The sequence below is a fragment of the Stegostoma tigrinum genome, chromosome 38 (assembly GCF_030684315.1).
Source record: "Stegostoma tigrinum isolate sSteTig4 chromosome 38, sSteTig4.hap1, whole genome shotgun sequence".
In the NCBI taxonomy this organism is placed as follows: domain Eukaryota; kingdom Metazoa; phylum Chordata; class Chondrichthyes; order Orectolobiformes; family Stegostomatidae; genus Stegostoma; species Stegostoma tigrinum.
Genome location: NC_081391.1, coordinates 21,369,873 through 21,392,343, shown reverse-complemented (window position 1 = coordinate 21,392,343; position 22,471 = coordinate 21,369,873). Strand labels below are relative to the sequence as shown.

General features: G+C 45.2%; 2 protein-coding genes across 2 annotated transcripts; both read right to left on the bottom strand.

Moving 5' to 3' along the window:
* Positions 1-2,838: 2,838 nt before the first annotated feature.
* LOC132206567 (ferritin, middle subunit-like) lies at positions 2,839-5,229 on the bottom strand. The gene is made up of 4 exons (XM_059640800.1): positions 5,128-5,229; positions 3,869-4,015; positions 3,212-3,337; positions 2,839-2,985 (listed from the first exon to the last, which is right to left on the bottom strand). The coding sequence occupies exons 1-4, from the start codon at positions 5,227-5,229 to the stop codon at positions 2,839-2,841; spliced, it is 522 nt and encodes a 173-aa protein (XP_059496783.1).
* A 4,423-nt stretch (positions 5,230-9,652) lies between these two features.
* LOC132206391 (ferritin, heavy subunit-like) lies at positions 9,653-12,045 on the bottom strand. The gene is made up of 4 exons (XM_059640482.1): positions 11,944-12,045; positions 10,718-10,864; positions 10,050-10,175; positions 9,653-9,799 (listed from the first exon to the last, which is right to left on the bottom strand). Exons 1-4 carry the CDS (start codon positions 12,043-12,045, stop codon positions 9,653-9,655), a joined length of 522 nt encoding a protein of 173 aa, XP_059496465.1.
* Between the last annotated feature and the right edge of the window lie 10,426 nt (positions 12,046-22,471).

The window sequence follows — 22,471 nt, the reverse complement described above, 5'->3', positions numbered from 1 at the left end:
TTCCCTCCATACCAGGCAACATCCCAGTAAACCTCCTCTGCACCCTTTCCAAAACTTCCACATCCTTCTTATAATGCGGTGACCAGAACTGTACGCAATGCTACAAGTGCGGCCGCACAAGAGTTTTGTACAGCTGCAGCATAACCTCTTGGTTCCGGAACACGATCCCTGTATTCATAAAAGCTAAAACACTGTATGCCTTCTTAACAACCCTGTCAACCTGGGTGGCAACTTTCAAGGATCTGTGTACATGGTCACCGAGATCTCGCTGCTCATCTACACTACCAAGAATCTTACAGTACTTTGCCTTCCGGTTCCTCCTACCAAAGTGCATCACCTCACACTTGTCGGCATTAACCTCCATTTGCCACCTCTCAGCCCAGCTCTGCAACTTATCCACGTCTCTCTGTAACCTACAACATTCTTCGTCACTACCCACATCTCCACCGACCTTAGTGTCATCTGCAAATTTACTAACCCATCCTTCTACGTTTATAAAAATGACAAACAGCAGTGGACCCAACACGGACCCTTGCGGTACACCGCGAGTAACCGGTCTCCAGGATGAACATTTCCCATCAACCACCACCCTGTCTTCTTTCAGCAAGCCAATTTCTGATCCAAACTGCTATATCTCCCACAATCCCATTCCTCCGCATTTTGTACAATAGCCTACTGTGGGGAGCCTAATCGAACGCCTTGCCGAAATGCATATACACCACATCAACCGGTTTACTCTCATCTACCTGTTTGGTCATATGTTCCAATGGGAAAGTGATTGGCAACATCAACATCTTACCGAATAAATATCTAACTGCTCATTCACATATTATCCTTTCCAAAAAGCAGCTGTTTTTTGCTTTATCATGGATGATTTACTTCTACTGCTAGGAATGTAATCATATTCCCCCCTCTCAGTCCTGGATGTGAATTGAAAAGAAGCAGGATCTCTCTATCTACCCTGTCAAATCCATGAATCCACTTGTAAATTTCAAGCACAGACATCCCGTCCACTTCTACATCGAGGGACTTGGGAAAACGATTATCATCGTAGCCAATTAACTTTCTGCCCAGGTTCATTCCAGAAATTCTGTGCATAAGCATCTTTGGATTGAACCTACTAGAACCATGCACTCGAGATGGAGTTGAGCTAGAACTTGACAATTTCACCAAAGGCGGCCCAGCCAGAGGTATTTGACCCGCTCGGAGATCACACCCACCATGAGAGAATGGGGTGGCTTTCCTTCTTTAATTGCTGTAGTCAGATCCACAATGTTCCTAGTGAGGGAATTCCAGGATTCTGATCCACCGACACTGGAGAATGGGGTGTTGTGTTTCCAACTCAGGATGGCAGGTAGCTTGATGGAGAACTTAGAGGGGGTGGTTTTCCCCTGTATCAGATGCCTTTCTCCCATGGCAAGTAATTAGGGCTTTGGAAAGTATTCTCAGGAGCTTTGGTGGATTTCTCCAGCTTTTGGGAGGCGGTACACAGTGTACTCCGTGTGTGTCAGTGGTGCAAAGAATGCATCTAGTGGCTGCTGGAGGCCATCAAGTTTCTGGAGTGGTGGAATGATCTCCTAATTCTGTGCGACAACTCTCTGGAGTTCTAGAATTAAGAAGCTGATGAGGAGCATTATATTCAGTGTCAAAAACCCATCCTTACCTGGCCTGCGTATGACGCTGCAACCACAGCCACGTGTGTGACTCTGACCTGGCCTTGGGGACAATGAGCAATGGATAAATAAATGGTGTCAGCTCAGAGACATCCTCATCCTTTAAATAAAGGAAACTGTCACCCCTGAGCACCAGTAATTAGGCAGCCATAGCACATTGCAGGTGGAGGTACATGCCGGTCAGCGTACATCAGGAGAGCTTATTTCCTTGCTAAGCACACAAACTGCTGCTTTCTGCTAGTGGCATTTGCATTCTAGCTTTATTTTTACTAGGTGTCCTGAGCCTTTGGCATCTCTACATTGCAGAGCAATGATAGAAGTTCTACCACAGGGGCTCCAAGGTGGGCACTGCTGCATTACATAATGAGGATCATTGTCTAGAAGCAGAAAGACTGATACACGAGAAAACAAATTTTGCCATTCTCCTACAATCAGGCAGTGCCCTTACTCCTTCCCCCACTGCAGCAAAAGAGAGTAAACTATTTCCCAGCTCTGGAAACAATTGCTTATCTAAAGTGCTAAAGATCAGTGCATCTTAGATGCTGGATGTTCCACTATATATTCCTGTTCAAAAGAGTGAAAGTATGCTCAAATTGCTAGATTTGAAGTGCGACAAAAAAATTGCTGGAAAGCCTCACAGGTCTGGCAACATCTGTCACGAGATGTGACTGTATCTTGGGTCCTGGGACTGAGAACAGTTCTCTCCACAGATGCTCCCCAAACCTGCTATTTCCTGCCCCTGCTTATTTACAAAAGAGACTTGAACATTGCCAAGGGCAGTGTCTAACATTGAGACAGGGGGCTGGTTTCACTGAAGATATTGACTAGAAGCTGGTTTGGAATAAAAAAGTCAACACAACACTGCTTACTAGCCAAAAACCCAAATTGAACACTTGTGGAATTTCCACTGCAAGGATTGCCCACCTAATTCCTACAAACAAGAGAAAAGGAGCAGACGACTGGGGCAGGCATTGAATCAAAGGTTAATCAGAACAGAAAAGGAATTAATGATCAGGTGTCAAACAGCAATACCAAGAGCCAGAAGCAGCTGTGAAATTATACAAAGTACTCAGTTCCATGGTGAACACTATTTTAATTTGCTCAGAGCACAACCAAGTTACTAGCATTATGTCACCATGTACAACAGACACATTATTGACCTCACTCAGCTGAGTGTGAGCCTGTCAAACAGGTACTCTCCCATGCCATTGTCAGGGGCTCCCAGTCTCTTCAGGTTGGTGATGTGATCTCCCAGCTTCTTGATCATCTTCACTTGCTCATCCAAGTAGTGCCTCTCCAGGAAGTCACACAGCTGGAAGACAAAATTAATCCAGAGGATCAAAAAGGTGTCTGAAAGTGACTTCCCATGACAGACGCGACCATCACCACCATGGTGAGGTCCACTTAGGTGATGCCTTTGAAAGGTTTTACCAGCCGGTAGGAGGCTGGGAGAAGGTAATTGGATTTTTAAACCAAGAGAGAGTGCACAAACACATCACTTTCTTCCAAGGAAGAGAGAATACAGTTTACAAACTCACATGAGGGTCCATGTGGCCAGAGGCCAGTTTGTGCAGATCCAGCAGACTCTGGTTCACATCCTTCTCCATCTGCAGAGCTCTCTGCATTGCCTCCAGACCATTGCCCCACTCATCCTGCTCTGGCTTCTGGAGGGAGGGAAGTGGGAACAGAAAGCAGAGTTCAGCAGGCAGTTGTATCATTAGTCTACATCGGTTAGTTATCCCTCATCATTGTAGGAGGTACTACAAACAAACTTGAATTTGTTCAAGACAACTAGATTTTGTACTGAGGGAATAAGAAATTTTCTAAACACATTCTACTGTTCATGTCGATTCTCAATTCACATGCAGAGAATAGGCTTCACGATTGTGGTGTTAGAAACATCTTCTAGATTCTGAAAGGCTGGACACTGCTACTTTCCACACTGCAACAATTTCCTGTCTCAGCTTTTGTTCCCTCAGTCTGTCGAAAGGAGAGTCATTCACATTGATATCTCCTCACTATTCTGGTGAGTCTCAATTGATGATTATTTCCTGTCACCTAAAGGAAGCCTATTTTGCAGAACAACCTCCCCTTCATACAGTATTTGTTCAATGCTAAAGCTAAATAGAGGGAGATACCAGTCGATTGTAGCTGCTCACAAAGAGCTACACAAACAGAAGGCTTCAGAATCCAACCTTAATGTCCTGCAGGAGGACTCGACCTCCACGTTTATTCTGGAATGCCATCAGTTTCTCAGCGTGTTCCCGTTCCTCATGGGACTGCTCCTTGAAGAACTCAGCAAAGTGATGCAGGGCAACATCATCCCGGTCAAAGTAAGAGAACTGTGGAGGGAGGGAGGGAGAGAGGTTAAAAGGAAACTGTCTGAAATTCGTGAATGACACTCCTCACTCAGGAAATAACCTGGGCACCATCTTGATTCCACATTTAAGTGGTAAAAAAACAGGCAAAGCAGGAAGTCACCTTCCATGGATTATAACCCAAACAACAGATACTAAAGCAGCCTTTGTGCAGATATTTCACCAGCTTTCTGGAAATCAAGGACAAAAAGCAAATGCAATCCCTGGCCTGTGTGAGCGAGAAAGAGAGACAGTACATGTGGCATGGTGCCTGATGAAGTGGAGAGCTATCTATAGACATTAGACATCCCTGCTCTGCAGGTTAGAAACACTATTGTTCAGGAGGTGGAGACCAGTTCGGCCCCTGTCCAACTGAATGAAGGGACATGTGTTCGTGAACACAGCCAGAAAGCTCAGTCAGCAGCCTCATTATCACCATCACCCACCTGAATAACCCCAGTGTCCTACCATCCACTCCACAGAATTCTAACTGCTTTGTTAGAGAGAGAAAAAAAAATCACATACATAGTGTGAAAGTGTGCCTCTTTCCTCACATTGCATAGCTCAAAGCCACTTGAGAAAGGGTCAGTGGACCCAGAGCTTGGTTTTCAACCAGATGTTTAGAGCTTTTCTGTTGGTGTTTAGTGTCCAGCAGCTGCTGTTCTTTTAGTTCAGGGAACTTTACATCTTGAGCACAAGACAGTCTGGTGAATGGGGCAAGGTTTTAAACAAAAAGGAGTATATTTGTGTCAGGAAAAGTTTCCACCAGGGAAAGCTTTTGTTGAGAAAAGGAATGCAACCAATTTTAAAATTTAGTTATTGACAAAGACCACATCATCCCTCCAGAGTTAGATGAAAAATCACCAAGGGTTACATTGTCCAGAGATAGCAAGCTGGGCATCCACATCCAGGAGGCAGTTGGACATGAAGACAATGGTCAGGTTTTGAACAGAGAGTCAGTGTTAAGGCCTGCACTAGATTGCAACAGGGGAAGGGCCACAGAAAATAATACATGTTACAGCTAATTCATTAACCCAGCGTAAAAACCAAACAGGTCAACACTATCATAGCACAGGCTTCAATTCCACAAAGCTCACCATGGAGAGGTAAACATAGGAGGAATAGAGCTCCAGGTTGATCTGCTTGTTAACAGCATCCTCACAGTCCTTGTGGTAGTTCTGACACACTTGGGAAACCATCTTCACTATTCCTGCTCACAAGCACCAAGAAAACTCTAGAACTAAGTCTCTCTCTTCCACAGGCTCTTGTATTTATAGTCCTGGGACCATCCTGCAGTCACACAGAGAGAGGCAGAACTGATGATGACTGACAGTTGCTGGTGGCCAATCAGGAACCACCCCTGCATACAGGCACCAATGAGAGAGAGGGGGAGGGTGTGTTAAGCAGAGCTGATCAGAGGTGGAGATGAGAGCCAGGTCTGGATGGTTATTCTGTGATTGGAACAGCAGGAGGCCATTCGGCATCTCAAACCTTCTGCACCACTCAATCAGGTCATAGATCATTTGGTTCTTTTCTAAAAGAAGTCAATTTGGTTTCAAAAAAGTTACACATTTTTTAAAAATTAAGGTGGTTGTGACCAAATGCACGAGGGATTCAATGAGGAAGAGGGGCATCCGTTTCTCAGCTTGTTGTGCTGGGATTTGGGAAAGAAGGGTGGGAAATTGTCTCTGGGTCATAGAAAAATTATAACAGTGTCTGCTGTGGAAAAGACAGGAAGGATGTTCCTGATTATGGGGGAGGCCAGGACCAGGGTTTGCAATCTAAGGATACGTTTAGGACTGAGGTGAGGAGAAATCTCTTCACCTCGGGGGGCGAAGTGGTGGAACCTGTGGAATTCTCTGCCACAGAAAAGGATTGAAGCCAAAACAGGAATTGGGGAGAGCTTTGAGGGCTGGATCAAAGGGGATTGCAGAGAGGGTGAGAATATGGTGCCGAGTTATGGAATCAGCCACAATCACATGGAATGGCAGAGCCGGCTGGAAGGGATGAATGGCCGACTCAACATTTCTTTTCTATGATCCTATGTTTCTGCAACCAGCGCAGCTAGGGTCTTGTGGTTTAGGGGTAATGTCCCTAGCTGTGGACCAGGAGGCCTTGGTACAAGTTCCTACCAGATCCAGAGCTCTTAAATCATCTCTACAGGCAGATTTAGAAAACAACCAGAACAGGTACAGGCACAAAGAACCGAATGGCCTCCTGCTGTGCCATAACAATTCTCCGATTCTGTGGCGGGTCTGTACCTGAGCAGAATCTCCCTGCCTCCAGCTCCTGCCTGTGGATTGTCACCTCGCAGTGATGGAAAGCCTCGAGTGTTCTGTTGGTTCTGAGAGGGATACCTGAAGAGGATTTCACCTCCTGGCAGGGCCACCCTGGACGGTACGATCGAGGGGAGGCTCCTGATAAGGTGCAATGCAAAACCAGTCCCCAGCGGCCATCCAGGTGGAAGATAGGTGTGTGCGATCGTTGGCTGTGACAGTGGGTGTTGGCCAGCAGTGGGGGGATCCCCAGTCAACATTTCTTTGCCAGTGGAACTGGGTCTACCTTGTGTAAAGGACCATGTCTCTGCTGATGTGTAACAGCTTTCCCACATTAAAGGTGCCTTGTACAGGTGGAATTCAAACCCCGTCCCCAAACTCTCAGAATTTCCTGGGTGGAAATTCAGAGCGTTCTTCACAACAGGAGGCCGTTCAGCCCACCGTTCCTGTATTAGCTTCTGAAAGAGCTACCTGATTAGTCCCACTTTCCAGCCCTATCTCTGTCCCTCTCTAAATTCGTCACTTCCAAGGACATATCCAACTCTTGTTTTGAAACCACCCATGGAATCGACCTCCGTCACTCTTCCAGGCAGCACATTCCAAATCCGAACAACTTTCTGAGCAAAGAGGTTTCTTCCCATTTCACTCTGATCTCCCCTACTGACAAACTGTGACCCCTCGTCACTGACAAGTCAACTGCTGAAATCAGAATATCCTTTTTACTCTATCAAAATTGTTCATAGTTTTGATCATGTCAACAAGGTCACCTGTAAGGAGATTTAGCCCATTTTCCTTCATCTTTCTGTGTATCTAAAATTCCTCATTCCTGGGGTCATTCTAATAAATCTCCTTTGAACTCTTTTGAGGTTTTTCATGTCGTGCGTTGAATGCCATGCCCAGAACTGAGTACATAATGGAAATGTGGTCTAACCAATGATTTGTACAGGTGCAATATCAATTCATTGCTTTTATTCTCGATGCCTCAATTTGAAAACACAAGGTTCACATAGGTGGCTCAATCTCCATTAATAACAGCTTCATCCTGCCTGACCACTTTCAGATAATCGCATACTTGAAACCGAAAGCCTCTGAGCTCCTGTACTCACATCAGATTTGTAACATCGAGCCTGTTTTGTCTTTCTGTGTTTCTTGGACAAAAATGCATTACTCACTTTTTTTTTTATGTCTTGAAATTGGAAAGTGATTGGCAACATCAAGCCTTGTGCAGTAAATATCTGTGCGTGCAAATGTTGTCCTTTCCACAAAGTAACTGTTTTTGACATGATCCTGGATGATGTAGTTCTCATGTGAAGATTGTCATCCCATTCTACGCACAGTCCGAGATGATCATTGAGAAGAAATGGGTTCTTTCCTCTCTACCCTGTCAAATCCGTTAGTCCTCTGAACAATATCAGTTACAGCCATCCCTTAACCTTCTACACAGAGGGACTGGACAAGCCATTATGATGAATTAACCATCTCTCTGTCCAGGTTACTTCCAGAAATTCTGTGCATGACCATTGTCGGGGTCGTACCTGCCAGAACTGTGCACTCCGGCTGTGGTTGAACAGGAACTTGACAATTTCACCAATACCTCTCCATCCAGAGGTATTTGAACCCCTCAGAGATCAGGGCTAACATTAGTTTCGAGAACGTGGTGACTTTCCTTCTTGCGTTACTGTTGCCCATTTGGTGTAGGCAAAGCCATACTGCTGTTAGGGAGGGAATGTGGGGCTATGTTTCCAACGCCAGATGAGCAGTGGCTTAGTGTAGAACGTGGAGAGGCATGGTGTTCCCACATTTCTGCGGCCCTTGTCCGATGGAAAGTAGTTATGGTTTTAAGAAGCTGTCTGAGGAGCTTTGGTGGATTCCTACAGCATTTGGTAGATGGTATATATTGCAGTCTCTGCGTATGTCAGTGGTGGAAGGATTGACTAAAGTGGCTGCTCGTTTGCTGGAGGCTGTCAACATTCTGTAGTGTTAGACTGCAACCTGTTTTCCTGATTCTGTCTGACATCACTGAATTTCCTGCACATCATTCTCATTCCAGAAGTGATGGTGCAAACAAGCCTCTTCTAGTTCACTAATGTCCTTGTTTGTAAGAAACTGCCATCCTTACCTGCTCTGGCTTATGTGTAACCCCACGGCCACAGCAAAGGGGTTTAATTTGAATTACTCATGGGCTGGGTGGGTAATCAGAGATGGATAATAAATGCTGCCCGTCAGTGATAGCCTGATCCTGTTAAAGCACTTACACAAACCAGTCACATTGTAATTCAGGGCTGATTGATAGTGATTAGGCCCCCAGCGTGCACTGTGTGGAGTCACAGATCAGCCAGTCGACAGCAGGCGATCTGATCTGCTTGAAAATTGAAACTGCTGATTTCTGCACATGCTCGTTGCATTTTAGCTTGCTTTTGCACCAAGCATCCTCAGTATTTGTCACCTCTTCGTTGCAGGGTAATAATAGAAATTATCACACAGGCAACAAGGGGGGGCACTGCTTCATTCCCAACGCAGTTCCTCATCATCTTTAGCATTGTAAGACAAGGTAGATGTTTCCTTTCTCTTACATGTAAGAAGGAGATACTGAAGAAACTAATTCCCTAGCTCAGGGAAGAGTGCAATAAGCAATTGCTTATGTCAAAGAAAAAAACTGCGGAAAAGCATTCTATCTTACTCTTTGGGAGGAGGAATTTTACGATTTACGAAAATGAGTAACACCAAGGCATTAGAACAAATTGCTGGAAAACACCTCACTGTCAGGCAACAAAATCAAACAAGAGATGATCACGTGTCTCATGGCCAGGTTCTGTTCAACCCTTCTCCCTCCCAATGCTGCCAAACCTGAGATTTCCCAGCAGGTTTTGATCCTGGTTTCCAGAATCTGCTTATTTAAAAAGAGACCCAAACACATGACCAAGGGCAGTGCATTAGATCAGTGCCTACCCTTTAGGCAAAGGACTGATTTCAGTCAGTGCATTGATTGGAAGCTGGTCCTGCAAACTTGTCCCTGCGAGTGGATGTCAGTAATGCTGACTTATCTGTCAACAACCTTACCAGTTATGGAATTTCCAATAAAAGGATTGCCCACTCAATCCCCAGACACAGCAGAATCAAACACTGAGCAAGTTACTGGGGCAGGCATTGAATCAAAGGATGTCACAAAGAACAAAGGATTGATGATCAGACATGACAGCACAAAAAGCTCCAAGAACCAGAAGCTATGGAAATTACACACTGTACTCAATTCCATGGTGAATACTATTTTAATTTGCTCAGAGCACAACTAGTCATTTAGTAGAATGAGGTCACCATGTACAACAGATATAGATATTGACCCCATTCAGCTGAGTGTGAGCCTGTCAAACAGGTACTCTCCCATGCCATTGTCAGGGGCTCCCAGTCTCTTCAGGTTGGTGATGTGATCTCCCAGCTTCTTGATCATCTTCACTTGCTCATCCAAGTAGTGCCTCTCCAGGAAGTCACACAGCTGGAGAAAGCAAAGAGGGGAACTGGTTAAATCCAACAAAATACAGCTTGGGAGACCAAACAGTGAAGTGATGTCATGGAGATTGCCAAATACACTCGAGAAAGTGCACAGTTTTAGAAACAGGATGATCTTGGTATAACCCAAGAAAACCCTCCACAATGTCAAATGAGATCTTGTGGCTAACGAAAAGGACCAAGTGTCTGATCCCTGTTTTTAATTCAAAATCCCTGATTTAATACACCACACTCACATGAGGGTCCATGTGGCCAGAGGCTAGTTTGTGCAGATCCAGCAGACTCTGGTTCACATCCTTCTCCATCTGCAGAGCTCTCTGCATTGCCTCCAGACCATTGCCCCACTCATCCTGCTCTGGCTTCTGGAGGGAGGGAAGCAGGAACAGAAAGCACAGCTCAGCAGGCAGTTGTATCATTAGTCTACATCTGATCAGTTAATTATCCCTCATCATTGTCGGGGAAGTACTACAGGCCGACTTGACCTTGGTGAAACACCTGCTGTATTTGGTACTGTTCTTGAAGGGGACATTTCTAAACAGATCCTGCTATGCTGTGATCAGAGTAATCACAAGGCATCGGAAACATCTGCTAGATGTATTAAGGCTTCATACTGATGCTTTCCACACCTGAAAGATTTCTGTTTTCCCTTTTGACACCTCATCTTGTCCAAAGCAGCGGTAGACACCGATATTTGCTCACCATCCAGAATACTGGATTATCACAATTGCCAACTATTGTTCAATCACGTGCAAAAGTGTTTCCTTTTAGTGAAGGGAATCGTATTGTGGTGAGCAACCCCCCCATTCATACAGTATTTGCTCAGTCCTGAAGCTAAACAGATTGAGCTAGCCACAATTGAGTGGTATTTCACAAAAAGCTGCAAAAGAAAGCTTTGGAATCCAACCTTGATGTCCTGCAGGAGGATTCGGCCTCCACGTTTATTCTGGAAAGCCATCAGTTTCTCAGCGTGTTCCCGCTCCTCATGGAACTGCTCCTTGAAGAACTCAGCAAAGTGACGCAGGGCAACATCATCCCGGTCAAAGTAAGAGACCTGTCGGGGGACAGAGGCAATAAAGGGAAATGTCTGAAATACATCAATGCCTCTTCTCAGATACTAACCCAGTTACCATCTTGACTCCACATTTAAGTGGGCAAAACTAGAGAGAGCCAGGAAGTCACCTTCCATGGATTATAACCCATGTAACAGATACTTAGCCAGACTTCTGGAAATAGAGAACAAAAACCAAATGCAATCCCTCACCTGTGTTTTGCTAAAATGGTGCGATAGAGTGTGGCATGGTGCACAATGAAGGGGACAGCTGTCTATAGCTATTAGATATCCCTGTTCTGCAGGTGATAAAACACTATTGTTCGCGAGGTGGAGACTAGTTAGGCCCCTATCCAACTGAATGAAATGCTATGAATAATGCAGTCAGTCATTAACACAGCCAGAAATCTCAGTCAGCAGCCTCATTATCACCATCACCCACCTGAATAACCCTAGTGTCCTACCACCCACTCCACACAGAATTCTAACTGCTTTGTTGTACACGAGTTAATATTTCAAGTGTGTGCCACTTTTCATAGCTCACAAAACACACTGAGCAAGGGTCAGTGGACCCAAAATTTGACCGGATTTCTTCCACCATTCCTTGCAGATCTGTAGAACTTTTCTAGCTATTTTTGTTGCTGTTTGATTTCCAGCAGTTGCTGTTTTTAGTTAAGGGAACTTTAGATCTTGAACATAAGCCAGTCTGGCAAATGGGGCAAGGTTCAAACAAAAGGATACATTTGTGTCCTACCAGGGAAGGTTTTCTGAAGAAAAAGGGATATAACCAAGTTAAATTTATCAGCAAAACCAGCTCAACCCTCCAGAGTTCAATGAAAACAATCACCAAGGGCTACACTGTCCCAAGATGGACAACTGGGGATCCACACCCAGGAGCCAGTTGTATATTAAGACAGTGTTCAAAACCTGAACAGAGAGTCAGTGTTAGGACTTGCACAAGATTGCATCAGGGGAAGGGCCACAGAAAACAATACATGCTACGGCTAAGTCATTAACCCAGCATAAAAACCCCAAACAGGTCAACACTGTTATCACACAGGCTTCAATTCCACAAAGCTCACCATGGAGAGGTAAACATAGGAGGAATAGAGCTCCAGGTTGATCTGCTTGTTAACAGCATCCTCACAGTCCTTGTGGTAGTTCTGACACACTCGGGAAGCCATCTTCACTATTCCTGCTCACAATCACAAGGACAACTCTGGAACAAAGGCCTCAATCCCCAAAGCTGTTGTGTTTCTACTCCTGAGACAACCGGCACTCACCCAGAGGGAGACCGAACTGATGATGACTGACAGTTGCTGCTAGCCAATCAGGAGCCACCCATGCATAGCGGCACCAATGAGAGAGAGGGGGAGGGTGTGTTAAGCAGAGCTGATCAGAGGTGGAGATGAGAGCCAGGTCTGGATGGTTATTCTGTGATTGGAACAGCAGGAGGCCATTCGGCATCTCAAACCTTCTGCACCACTCACTCAGGTCATAGGTCATTTGGTTCTTTTTTGAAAGAAGTAAATATGGTTTGAGAAAAGATTGCTCGTTTTGTTTTTAAATTATGGTGGTTGTGATCAACTGCAGAAGGGACTCATTGAGGAAGGGGAGTGTCAGTTTCTCAGCCTGTTGTGCTGGGATTTGGGAAAGAAAGGTGGGAAATTGGCTCGGGGTCATCGAAAATTGTCATAGTGTCAACTGTGGAAAAGACAGGAAGGATGTTCCTGATGATGGAAAAGTTTAGGATCAGGGGTCACAGCCTAAGGACACATTTAGGACTGAGATGAGGAGAAATCTCTTCACCGAGAGAGTGGGGGTCCTGTGGAATTCTGTGCCACAGAAAACATTTGAGGCCAAAACTTTGAATGTTTTCCAGGAGCAGTTGGGTGTAGCTTTGAGGGCTGCAGGGATCAAAGAGTATGGAGAGAGAGAGGGAAGATGGGACTGAGTTAGGGGATCAACTTTCTGAGCAAAGAGGTTTCTTCCCATTTCACTCTGATCTCCCCTACTGACAAACTGTGAACTCTCGTCACTGACAAGTCAACTGCTGAAATCAGAATATCCTGTTTACTCTATCAAAATTGTTCATAGTTTTGATCACGTCAACAGGGTCACCTCTCAATAAGGTCACCTGCAAGGAAATTCACCCCATTTTCCTTAATCTTTCCGTGTATCTAAAATTCCTCATTCCTGGGGTCATTCTGATAAATCTCCTTTGAACTCTTTTGGAGGTTCTTCTTGTCCTTCCTTGAATGCCACGCCCAGAACTGAGTACATAATTGAAATGTGGTCTAACCAATGATTTGTAGAGGTGTAACATCAATTCGTTGCTTTTATACTCGATGCCTCAATTTGAAAACACAAGGTTCATAGAACAATACAGCGCAGAACAGGCCCTTCGGCCCTCGATGTTGTGCCGACCTGTGAGCTAATCCAAGCCCCACCTCCTACACCATCCCGTCATCATCCATATGCTTATCCAAGGACTGTTTAAATGCCCCTAACGTGGCTGAGTTAACTACATTGGCAGGCAGGGCTTTCCACGCCCTTACCACTCTCTGAGTAAAGAACCTGTCTCTGACAAATGTCTTAAATGTATCACCCCGCAATTTGTAGCTATGCCCCCTTGTACAAGTTGAAGTCATCATCCTCGGAAAAAGACTCTCACTGTCCACCCTATCTAATCCTCTGATCATCTTGTATGTCTCTATTAAATCCCCTCTTAGCCTACTTCTCTCCAATGAGAACAGATCCAAGTCCCCCAGCGTTTCTTCATAGGGCCTGCGCTCCAGACCAGGCAACATCCTGGTAAATCTCCTCTGCACCTTTCCCAATGCTTCCACATCCCTCCTGTAATGGGGTGACCAGAACTGCACGCAATATTCCAAATGAGGCCGCACTAGCGTTTTGTACAGTTGCAGCATGACATCACGGCTCCGGAACTCAATCCCTCTACCAATAAAACCTAACACACGGTAAGCCTTCTTATCAGCATCAACCTGGGTGACAACTTTCAGGGATCTATGTACATGGACACCAAGATCCATCTGCACATCCACACTGCCAAGAATCTTTCCATTGACCCGGTATTCTGCCTTCCTGCTATTCCCCCAAAAGTGAATCAACTCACATTTATCTGCATTGAACTCCATTTGCCACCTTTCAGCCCAATTCTGCAGTTTATCCAAGTCTCCCTCCAACGTGCAACATTCTTCCACACCGTCCACCACTCCACCGACTTTAGTGTCATCTGCAAACTTACTAACGCATCCACCTATGCCTGCGTCCAAGTCATTTATAAAAATGACAAACAGCAGTGGTCCTAAAGCAGATCCTTGAGGCACACCACGAGTGACCTGACTCCAGGCTGGATATTTTCCATCAACCACCACTCGTTGCCTTCTCACAGAAAGCCAGTTTCTAATCCAAACTGCTAAATCTCCCTCAATCCTGTGCCTCTGTATTTTCTCCAATAGCTTACCATGTGGAGCCTTATCAAAGGCTTTACTGAAGTCCATGTACACCATGTCAACTGCCCTTCCCTCATCCACATGCTTGGTTCACCTCAGCCTTCTCAATAACAGCTTCATCTTGGCTGGTCACTTTCAGATAATCACATACTTGAAACCCAAAGTCTCTCTGCTCCTGTACTCACATCAGATTTGTAACATTGAGCCTGTTTTGTCTTTCTATGTTTCTCAAACAAAATGTGTTATTCACATATTTTTAGTGTTGAAATTAGAAAGTGATTGTCAAAGTCAAGCCTTACCCAATAAATATCTAACAGCACGTGCACATATTATCTTCTCCACAAAGAAGCTGTTTTTGACATTATCCTGGATGATTTTGTTGAAATGTGAAAACTATAATCCTATTTTGCACACAGTCCTCAATGACCATAGACAAGAAATAGATTCTGTCTGTTCACTCTGTCAAATCCATTAATCCTCTTTGAAATTTCAAACACGGCCATCCCTTAACCTTCTACACAGAGGGACTGGGACAAACCGTTATCATCAATGAACCAGCTCTCTGTCCAAGTTCATTGCAGAAATTCTGTGCATAACCATCTTTGGGTCGAAGCTGCTAGAACTGAGCACTCCAGCTGTGGTTGAGCTGGAACTTGACAATTTCACAAAAGAACCATCAGCCAGAGGTAGTTGAAACCCTCGGAGATCAGGCCTAACATTAGATGAGAGAATGTGGTGGCTTACGTTCTTGAATTGCTGTTGCCCATTTGGTGTAGGCAGATCCCCAATGCTGTTAGGGAGGGAATTCCAGGATTCTGATCCAGCAACCTAGGGGAATGGGACCATGTTTCCAACTCAGGATGGTGAATGGTTTGGTGTAGAACTTAGAGGCGGTTGTGTTCCATGTATTTGCTGCCCTTGTCCCATGGCAAGTAATGGGGGCTTTGGAAGGTGTTGTCTAAGGAGCTTTGGTGGATTTCTACAACATTTGGTGATAGTACACATTGCAGTCCCTGTGTGTCAGTGGTGGAAGGAGTGAATCTCGTGGCTGCTCTGAGCTGGCAACTCTTAAGCTTCTGGAGTGTTGGACTGATGCCCGTTGTCCTGATTCTGTCTGAACAACTCTCTTCGGGCATTAAGAACCTAAAAATGAGCATGCAATTCCTAGTCTGAATAAAATATCCTTTTCACTGAAGTCATTCAGGGAAGGGAACTGCCAAACTGCCATCCTTACCTGGTCTGGCCAGTATATGACACCAAGCCTAAAGCACTGTGGGTGACTAATTGTCCCATGGGCAGTTCAGAGAGAGGATAAATGCTGCCTGGTCAGTGACATCCTTATCCTGTCAAGGAATTGTCAGTGGTCACCCATTAGAAACCAGTGACTGATTGTGATTGACAGCAATGAGCTAGACCCAATGCAGCGTGTGTGGAGCCACATGGAGGCCAGATTACATCAGAAAGCTGATTTTCTTCACAATTAAATGTAAAGGAAATTGGAACTACTGACTTCTGCAAGTGGTATTTTGTTTTTAGCTTGATTTTCACCAGGTGTCCTCAGCATTTGTCACCTTTGCATTGCAGAGCAAGGACAGGAGTTACAGCAGATGCTTTAGAAGGTGGGCACTGCTTCATTGCCTAATAGAGGCCATAGTCATTAGCATTGTCAGGGAGAAAGCAGAGCTTTCATTCTACTGAATGGAAAGGACATACGAGAGAAACCACTTCTCTAGCTCAGGAAACATGTAAATGGTAAACAGTTGCAAAAAAGCAGGTGTACCTTGCATGATTGGTCAACTTTATATTCTTCTAATGAGGAATTTTGTGACCTATTAAAGTCAGTAGAATTTAAGCAAGAGAACAAGTAGGTGGAAAACACCTCATGGCCTGGCAACAAAATCAGTCAAGAGATAAACACGTGTCTCATGTCCCGGTTCTGTTCAACACTTCTCACTACCAAACCTGAGATTTCCCAGCAGCTTTTGTTCCTGGTTTCCAGTGTCAGCTTGGTTTTTCCAAAAATGCTGAAGATTGAGTGAATGGACAGGCCTTGGCAATGCCAATTGTTTAGGCACAGGACAGATTTCAGTCATGGTTTTGACCAGAAGCTGGTCCTGAAAAATTGTCCTGGGGAAGCGGAGGACAGATTTTGTTGTGGCATTGTCTGCAATGCAGATGTTTGCCAGTTGTGGCATTTCCAAGGTCAAGATTGCCCACTCAATCCCTACAGACAGACGCTCAGCAGAAGCAAACACCGAGCCAATAACTGGGGCAGGCAGTGAATCAAAAGGTTGTCAAAGAACAAAATCCATTTTGTGATCACTTGTTAAAACAGCAACCAGAAGCAGCTATGAAGTGACACAGTACTCAGTTCCATGGTGAACACTACTTTTATTTGCTCAGAGCACAACCAAAGCCATTCACGAGAATGAGGTCACCATGTACAACAGATATTATTGACCCCACTCAGCTGAGTGTGAGCCTATCAAACAGGTACTCTCCCGTGCCATTGTCAGGGGCTCCCAGTCTCTTCAGGTTGGTGATGTGATCTCCCAGTTTCTTGATCATCTTCACTTGCTCATCCAGGTAGTGCCTCTCCAGGAAGTCACACAGCTGGAAGACAAAATTAGTCCAGAGGATCAAAAAGCAGTCTGAAAGTGACCTCCCATGACAGATGTGACCATCACCACCACGTGGAGGTCCACGTAGGTGATGCCTTTGAAAGGTTTTAACAGCCGGCAGGAGGCTGGGAGAAGGTAATTGGATTTTTAACCCAGAGAGTGCACAAACACACCACTTTCTTCCAAGAAAGAGAGAGAAAAGTTTACAAACTCACATGAGGGTCAGTGTGGCTAGAGGAGAGTTTGTGCAGATCCAGCAGACTCTGGTTCACATCCTTCTCCATCTGCAGAGCTCTCTGCATTGCCTCCAGACCATTGCCCCACTCATCCTGCTCTGGCTTCTGGAGGAAGGGAAGCAGGAACAGAAAGCACAGCTCAGCAGGCAGTTGTATCATTAGTCTACATCTGATCAGTTAGTTATCCCTCATCATTGTAGGGGAGGTGCTACAGGCCAACTTGACCTTGGTAAAACACATGCTGTATTTGGTACTGTTCTTGAAGGGGACATTTCTAAACAGATCCTGCTATGCTGTGATCAGAATGATATCAAGGCATCAGAAACATCTTCTCGATGTATAAAGGCTTCATACTGATGCTTTCGGCACCTGAAAGATTTCTGTTTTCCCTTTTGACACCTCATCTTGTCCAAAGCAGCGTTAGACACTGATATTTGCTCACCATCCAGAATGCTGGATGATCACAATTGCCAACTGTTGTTCAATCACAAGTGCAAAAGTGTTTCCTTTTAGTGAAGGGAATCTTATTGTGGTGAGCAACCCCCCATTCATACAGCATTAGTTCAGTCCTGAAGCTAAACAGATTGAGCTAGCCACAATTGAGTGGTATTTCACAAAAAGCTGCAAACAGAAGGCTTTGGAATGCAACCTTGATGTCCTGCAGGAGGATTCGGCCCCCACATTTATTCTGGAAAGTCATCAGGTTCTCAGCGTGTTCCTGCTCCTCATGGGACTGCTCCTTGAAGAACTCAGCAAAGTGACGCAGGGCAACATCATCCCGGTCAAAGTAAGAGAACCGTGGGGAAGAGAAAGGCAGGAAAGGGAAACATATCTGATGTTAATCAATGGCACTCCTCAATCAGAAACTAACCTGGTCACCATCTTGATTGCACACTTAAGAACAAAGAAAATCACAGCACAGGAGCAGGCCCTTTGGCCCTCCAAGCCTGCACCGATCGAGATCCTGTGTAAGTCTGTCATCTCTTTTCTAGGGTCAGTATCCCTTTGCTCCCTGCCCATCCATGTACCTGTCCTGATACATCTTAAAAAGACACTTGCGTGACTTCGTCTACCACCTCCACAGGCAAGGTGTGCCAGGCACCCTCCAACCTCTGCGTAAAGAGCTTGCCACACATCCACATGATAAATTGCCCGTAGGGTTCAGAAGTGTGGGGGTTTTGGTGGGATGCTTCAAGGGCCAGTGTGGACATTTTTGGCTAAAAGGGCCTGTTTCCACACTGTAGGCAATCTAACCAAATCCCCTCGAAACTTTGCTCTTATTTTGAACTCATGACTCCGAGTCATTGAATCCCCGACTCTGGGAAAAAGCTTCTTGCTATTCACCTTGTCTATAGTTCTCATGATTTTGTTGACCTCAGTCAGGTTCCCCCCCGACCCCATCACCCTTCTAATGAAAATAATCTTAAATGCATTCATCTTTTATGTTATAGAACAGAGAACATGACAGCACAGTACAGGCCCTTCGGCCCTTGACGTTGTGCCGACCTGTCATACCGATCTGAAGCTCATCTAACCTATACTATTCCATGTACGTCTATATGCTTGTCCAATGACAACTTAAATGTAGTTAAAGTTGGTGAATCTACTACCGTTGCAGGCAAAACGTTCCACACCCTTGCTATTCTCTGAGTAAAGAAACTACCTCTGACATCTGTCGTATATCTTTCACCCCTCAATTTAAAGCTATGCCCCTCGTGCTCGCCGTCTCCGTCTTAGGAAAAAGGCTCTCCCTTTCCAACCTGTCTAACCCTTTGATTATCTTATATGCCTCAATTAAGTCACCTCTCAACCTTCTTTTCTCTAACGAAAACAGCCTCAAGTCCCTCAGCCTTTGCTCGTAAGACTTTCCCTCCATACCAGGCAACATCCCAGTAAACCTCCTCTGCATCCTTTCCAAAACTTCCACATCCTTCTTATAATGCGGTGACCAGAACTGTACGCAATGCTACAAGTGCGGCCGCACAAGAGTTTTGTACAGCTGCAGCATAACCTCTTGGTTCCGGAACACGATCCCTGTATTCATAAAAGCTAAAACACTGTATGCCTTCTTAACAACCCTGTCAACCTGGGTGGCAACTTTCAAGGATCTGTGTACATGGTCACCGAGATCTCGCTGCTCATCTACACTACCAAGAATCTTACAGTACTTTGCCTTCCGGTTCCTCCTACCAAAGTGTATCACCTCACACTTGTCCGCATTAACCTCCATTTGCCACCTCTCAGCCCAGCTCTGCAACTTATCCACGTCTCTCTGTAACCTACAACATTCTTCGTCACTATCCACATCTCCACCGACCTTAGTGTCGTCTGCAAATTTACTAATCCATCCTTCTACGTTTATAAAAATGACAAACAGCAGTGGACCCAGCACCGACCCTTGCGGTACACCGCGAGTAACCGGTCTCCAGGATGAACATTTCCCATCAACCACCACGCTGTCTTCTTTCAGCAAGCCAATTTCTGATCCAAACTGCTATATCTCCCACAATCCCATTCCTCCGTATTTTGTACAATAGCCTAATCGAATGCCTTGCCGAAATCCATATACACCACATCAACCGGTTTTCTCTCATCTACCTGTTTGGTCGTATGTTGCAATGGGAAAGTGATTGGCAACATCAACATCTTACCGAATAAATATCTAACTGCTCATTCACATATTATCCTTTCCAAAAAGCAGCTGTTTTTTGCTTTATCATGGATGATTTACTTCTACTGCTAGGAATGTAATCATATTCCCCACTCTCGGTCCTGGAATGGAAGTGAAAAGAAGCAGGATCTCTCTATCTACCCTATCAAATCCATGAATCCACTTGTATATTTCAAGCACAGACATCCCTTCCACTTCTACACCGAGACACTTGGGAAAACTATTATCATCGTAGCCAATTAACTTTCTGCCCAGGTTCATTCCAGAAATTCTGTGCATAAGCATCTTTGGATTGAACCTGCTGGAACAGTGCACTCAAGATGGGGTTGAACTAGGACTTGACAATTTCACAAAAGGCGGCCCATCCAGCGGTATTGGACCCGGTCTGAGATCAGGCTGACCGTGAGAGAATGTGGTGGCTTTCCTTCTTGAATTGCTGTTGCCTATTTGCTGTAGTCAGCTCCATAATGTTCCTAGTGAGGGAATTCCAGGATTCTGATCCACCGACACTGGAGCATGGCGGGTCACGTTTCCAACTCAGGCTGGCATGTAGCTTGGTGGAGTCGTTAGAGCGGGGTGGTGTTCCCCTGTATCAGATGCCTTTCTCCCATGGCAAGTATTGTCTCAGTAGCGTTGGTGGATTTCTACAGCTTTTGGGAGGCGGTACACAGTGTACTCTGTGTGTGTCAGTCATGCAAAGAATGAATCTAGTGGCTGCTGGGAGCTGGAGGCCATCACATTTCTGGAGTGGTGGACTGATCTCCTAATTCTGTGCAACAACTCTCTGGAGGTCTAGAATTACAAAGCTGATGAGGAGCATTAACTTCCGTGTCAGAAGCCGCGCGGCCGGTCAGCCGGTCAGTCGACAGCAGGAGAGCTTATTTCCTTGCTAAGAATAGGAACTGCTGATTTCTGCCAGTGGCCTTTGGGTTCGAGCTTTATTTTCACCTGGTGTCCTGAGCATTTGGCGTCTCTAGACCGCAGAGAAGTGATAGAAGTTCTACCACAGGGGCTCGAAGGTGGGGACTGCTTCATTACCTAATCAGGATCATTGTCTAGAAGCAGAGAGACTGATACCCGAGAAAACAAACTTGGCCATTCTCCTACAAACAGCCACTGCCCTCACTCCTTCCACCACTGCAGCAAAAGAGAGAAAACAATTTCCCTGCTCTGGACACAATGTCTTATCTCAATGCTTAAGATCTGAGCATCTGAAATGCTGGATGGTCTACTATATATATATATATATGTATATTCCTGTTCAAAAAAGTCAATGCACGCTCAAATCATTAGATTTGAAGTGTGACAACAAAATTGCTGGAAAGCCTCACCGGTCTGGCCACGTCTGTCACGAGATGATAATGTATCCTGGGACCTGGGACTGAGAACAGTTTTCTCTCCACAGATGCTCCCCAAACCTACTATTTCCTGCCCCTGCTTGTTGACAAAAGACATCTAAACAATGCCAAGGGCAGTGTCTAACATTGAGACAGGGGGCTGGTTTCACTGAAGATATTGACTTGAAGCTGGTATGGAATAAAAGAGTCAATACAACACTGCTTACTTGCCAAAAACCCAAATTGAACACTTGTGGAATTTCCACTGCAAGGATTGCCCACCTAATTCCTACAGACAAGAGAAAAGGAGCAGACGACTGGGGCAGGCATTGAATCAAAGGTTAATCAGAACAGAAAAGGAATTAATGATCAGGTGTCAAACAGCAATACCAAGAGCCAGAGTCAGCTGTGAAATTATGCCAAGTACTCAGTTCCATGGTGAACACTATTTTAATTTGCTCAGAGCAAACCAAGTTACTAGCATTATGTCACCATGTACAATATAAACATTATTGACCTCATTCAACTGAGTGAGAGCCTGTCAAACAGGTACTCTCCCATGCCATTGTCAGGGGCTCCCAGTCTCTTCAGGTTGGTGATGTGATCTCCCAGCTTCTTGATCATCTTCACTTGCTCATCCAGGTAGTGCCTCTCCAGGAAGTCACACAGCTGGAAGACAAAGAGGGGAACTGGTTAAATCCGACAAAATACAGCTTGGGAGACCGAGCAGTGAAGTGATGTCATGGAGATTGCCAAATACACGTGAGAAAGTGCTCAGTTTTAGAAACAGGAGGATCTTGGTATAACCCAAGAAAACCCTCCACAATGTCAAGTGAGATCTTGTGGCTAACAAAAAGGACCAAGTGTCTGATCCCTGTTTTTATTCAAAATCCCTGATTTAAATACACCACACTCACATGAGGGTCCATGTGGCCAGAGGCCAGTTTGTGCAGATCCAGCAGACTCTGGTTCACATCCTTCTCCATCTGCAGAGCTCTCTGCATTGCCTCCAGACCATTGCCCCACTCATCCTGCTCTGGCTTCTGGAGGGAGGGAAGCAGGAACAGAAAGCACAGCTCAGCAGGCAGTTGTATCATTAGTCTACATCTGATCAGTTAGTTATCCCTCATCATTGTCGGGGAGGTGCTACAGGCCGACTTGACCTTGGTGAAACACCTGCTGTATTTGGTACTGTTCTTGAAGGGGACATTTCTAAACAGATCCTGCTATGCTGTGATCAGAGTGATCTCAAGGCATCAGAAACATCTT

Excerpts from the sequence above, each read along its gene's own strand:
- LOC132206567 (XM_059640800.1), bottom strand. The coding sequence starts at position 5,229 with ATGGTTTCCCAAGTGTGTCAGAACTACCACAAGGACTGTGAGGATGCT. Across the intron at positions 4,016-5,127 it reads CCTATGTTTACCTCTCCATG|TTCTCTTACTTTGACCGGGA; the intron begins GTGAGCTTTGTG and ends CTCCCTCCACAG. Across the intron at positions 2,986-3,211 it reads CTGGCCACATGGACCCTCAT|CTGTGTGACTTCCTGGAGAG; the intron begins GTGAGTTTGTAA and ends TTTGTCTTCCAG.
- LOC132206391 (XM_059640482.1), bottom strand. The coding sequence starts at position 12,045 with ATGGCTTCCCGAGTGTGTCAGAACTACCACAAGGACTGTGAGGATGCT. Across the intron at positions 10,865-11,943 it reads CCTATGTTTACCTCTCCATG|GTCTCTTACTTTGACCGGGA; the intron begins GTGAGCTTTGTG and ends GTCCCCCGACAG. Across the intron at positions 10,176-10,717 it reads TCCTCCTGCAGGACATCAAG|AAGCCAGAGCAGGATGAGTG; the intron begins GTTGGATTCCAA and ends CCCTCCCTCCAG.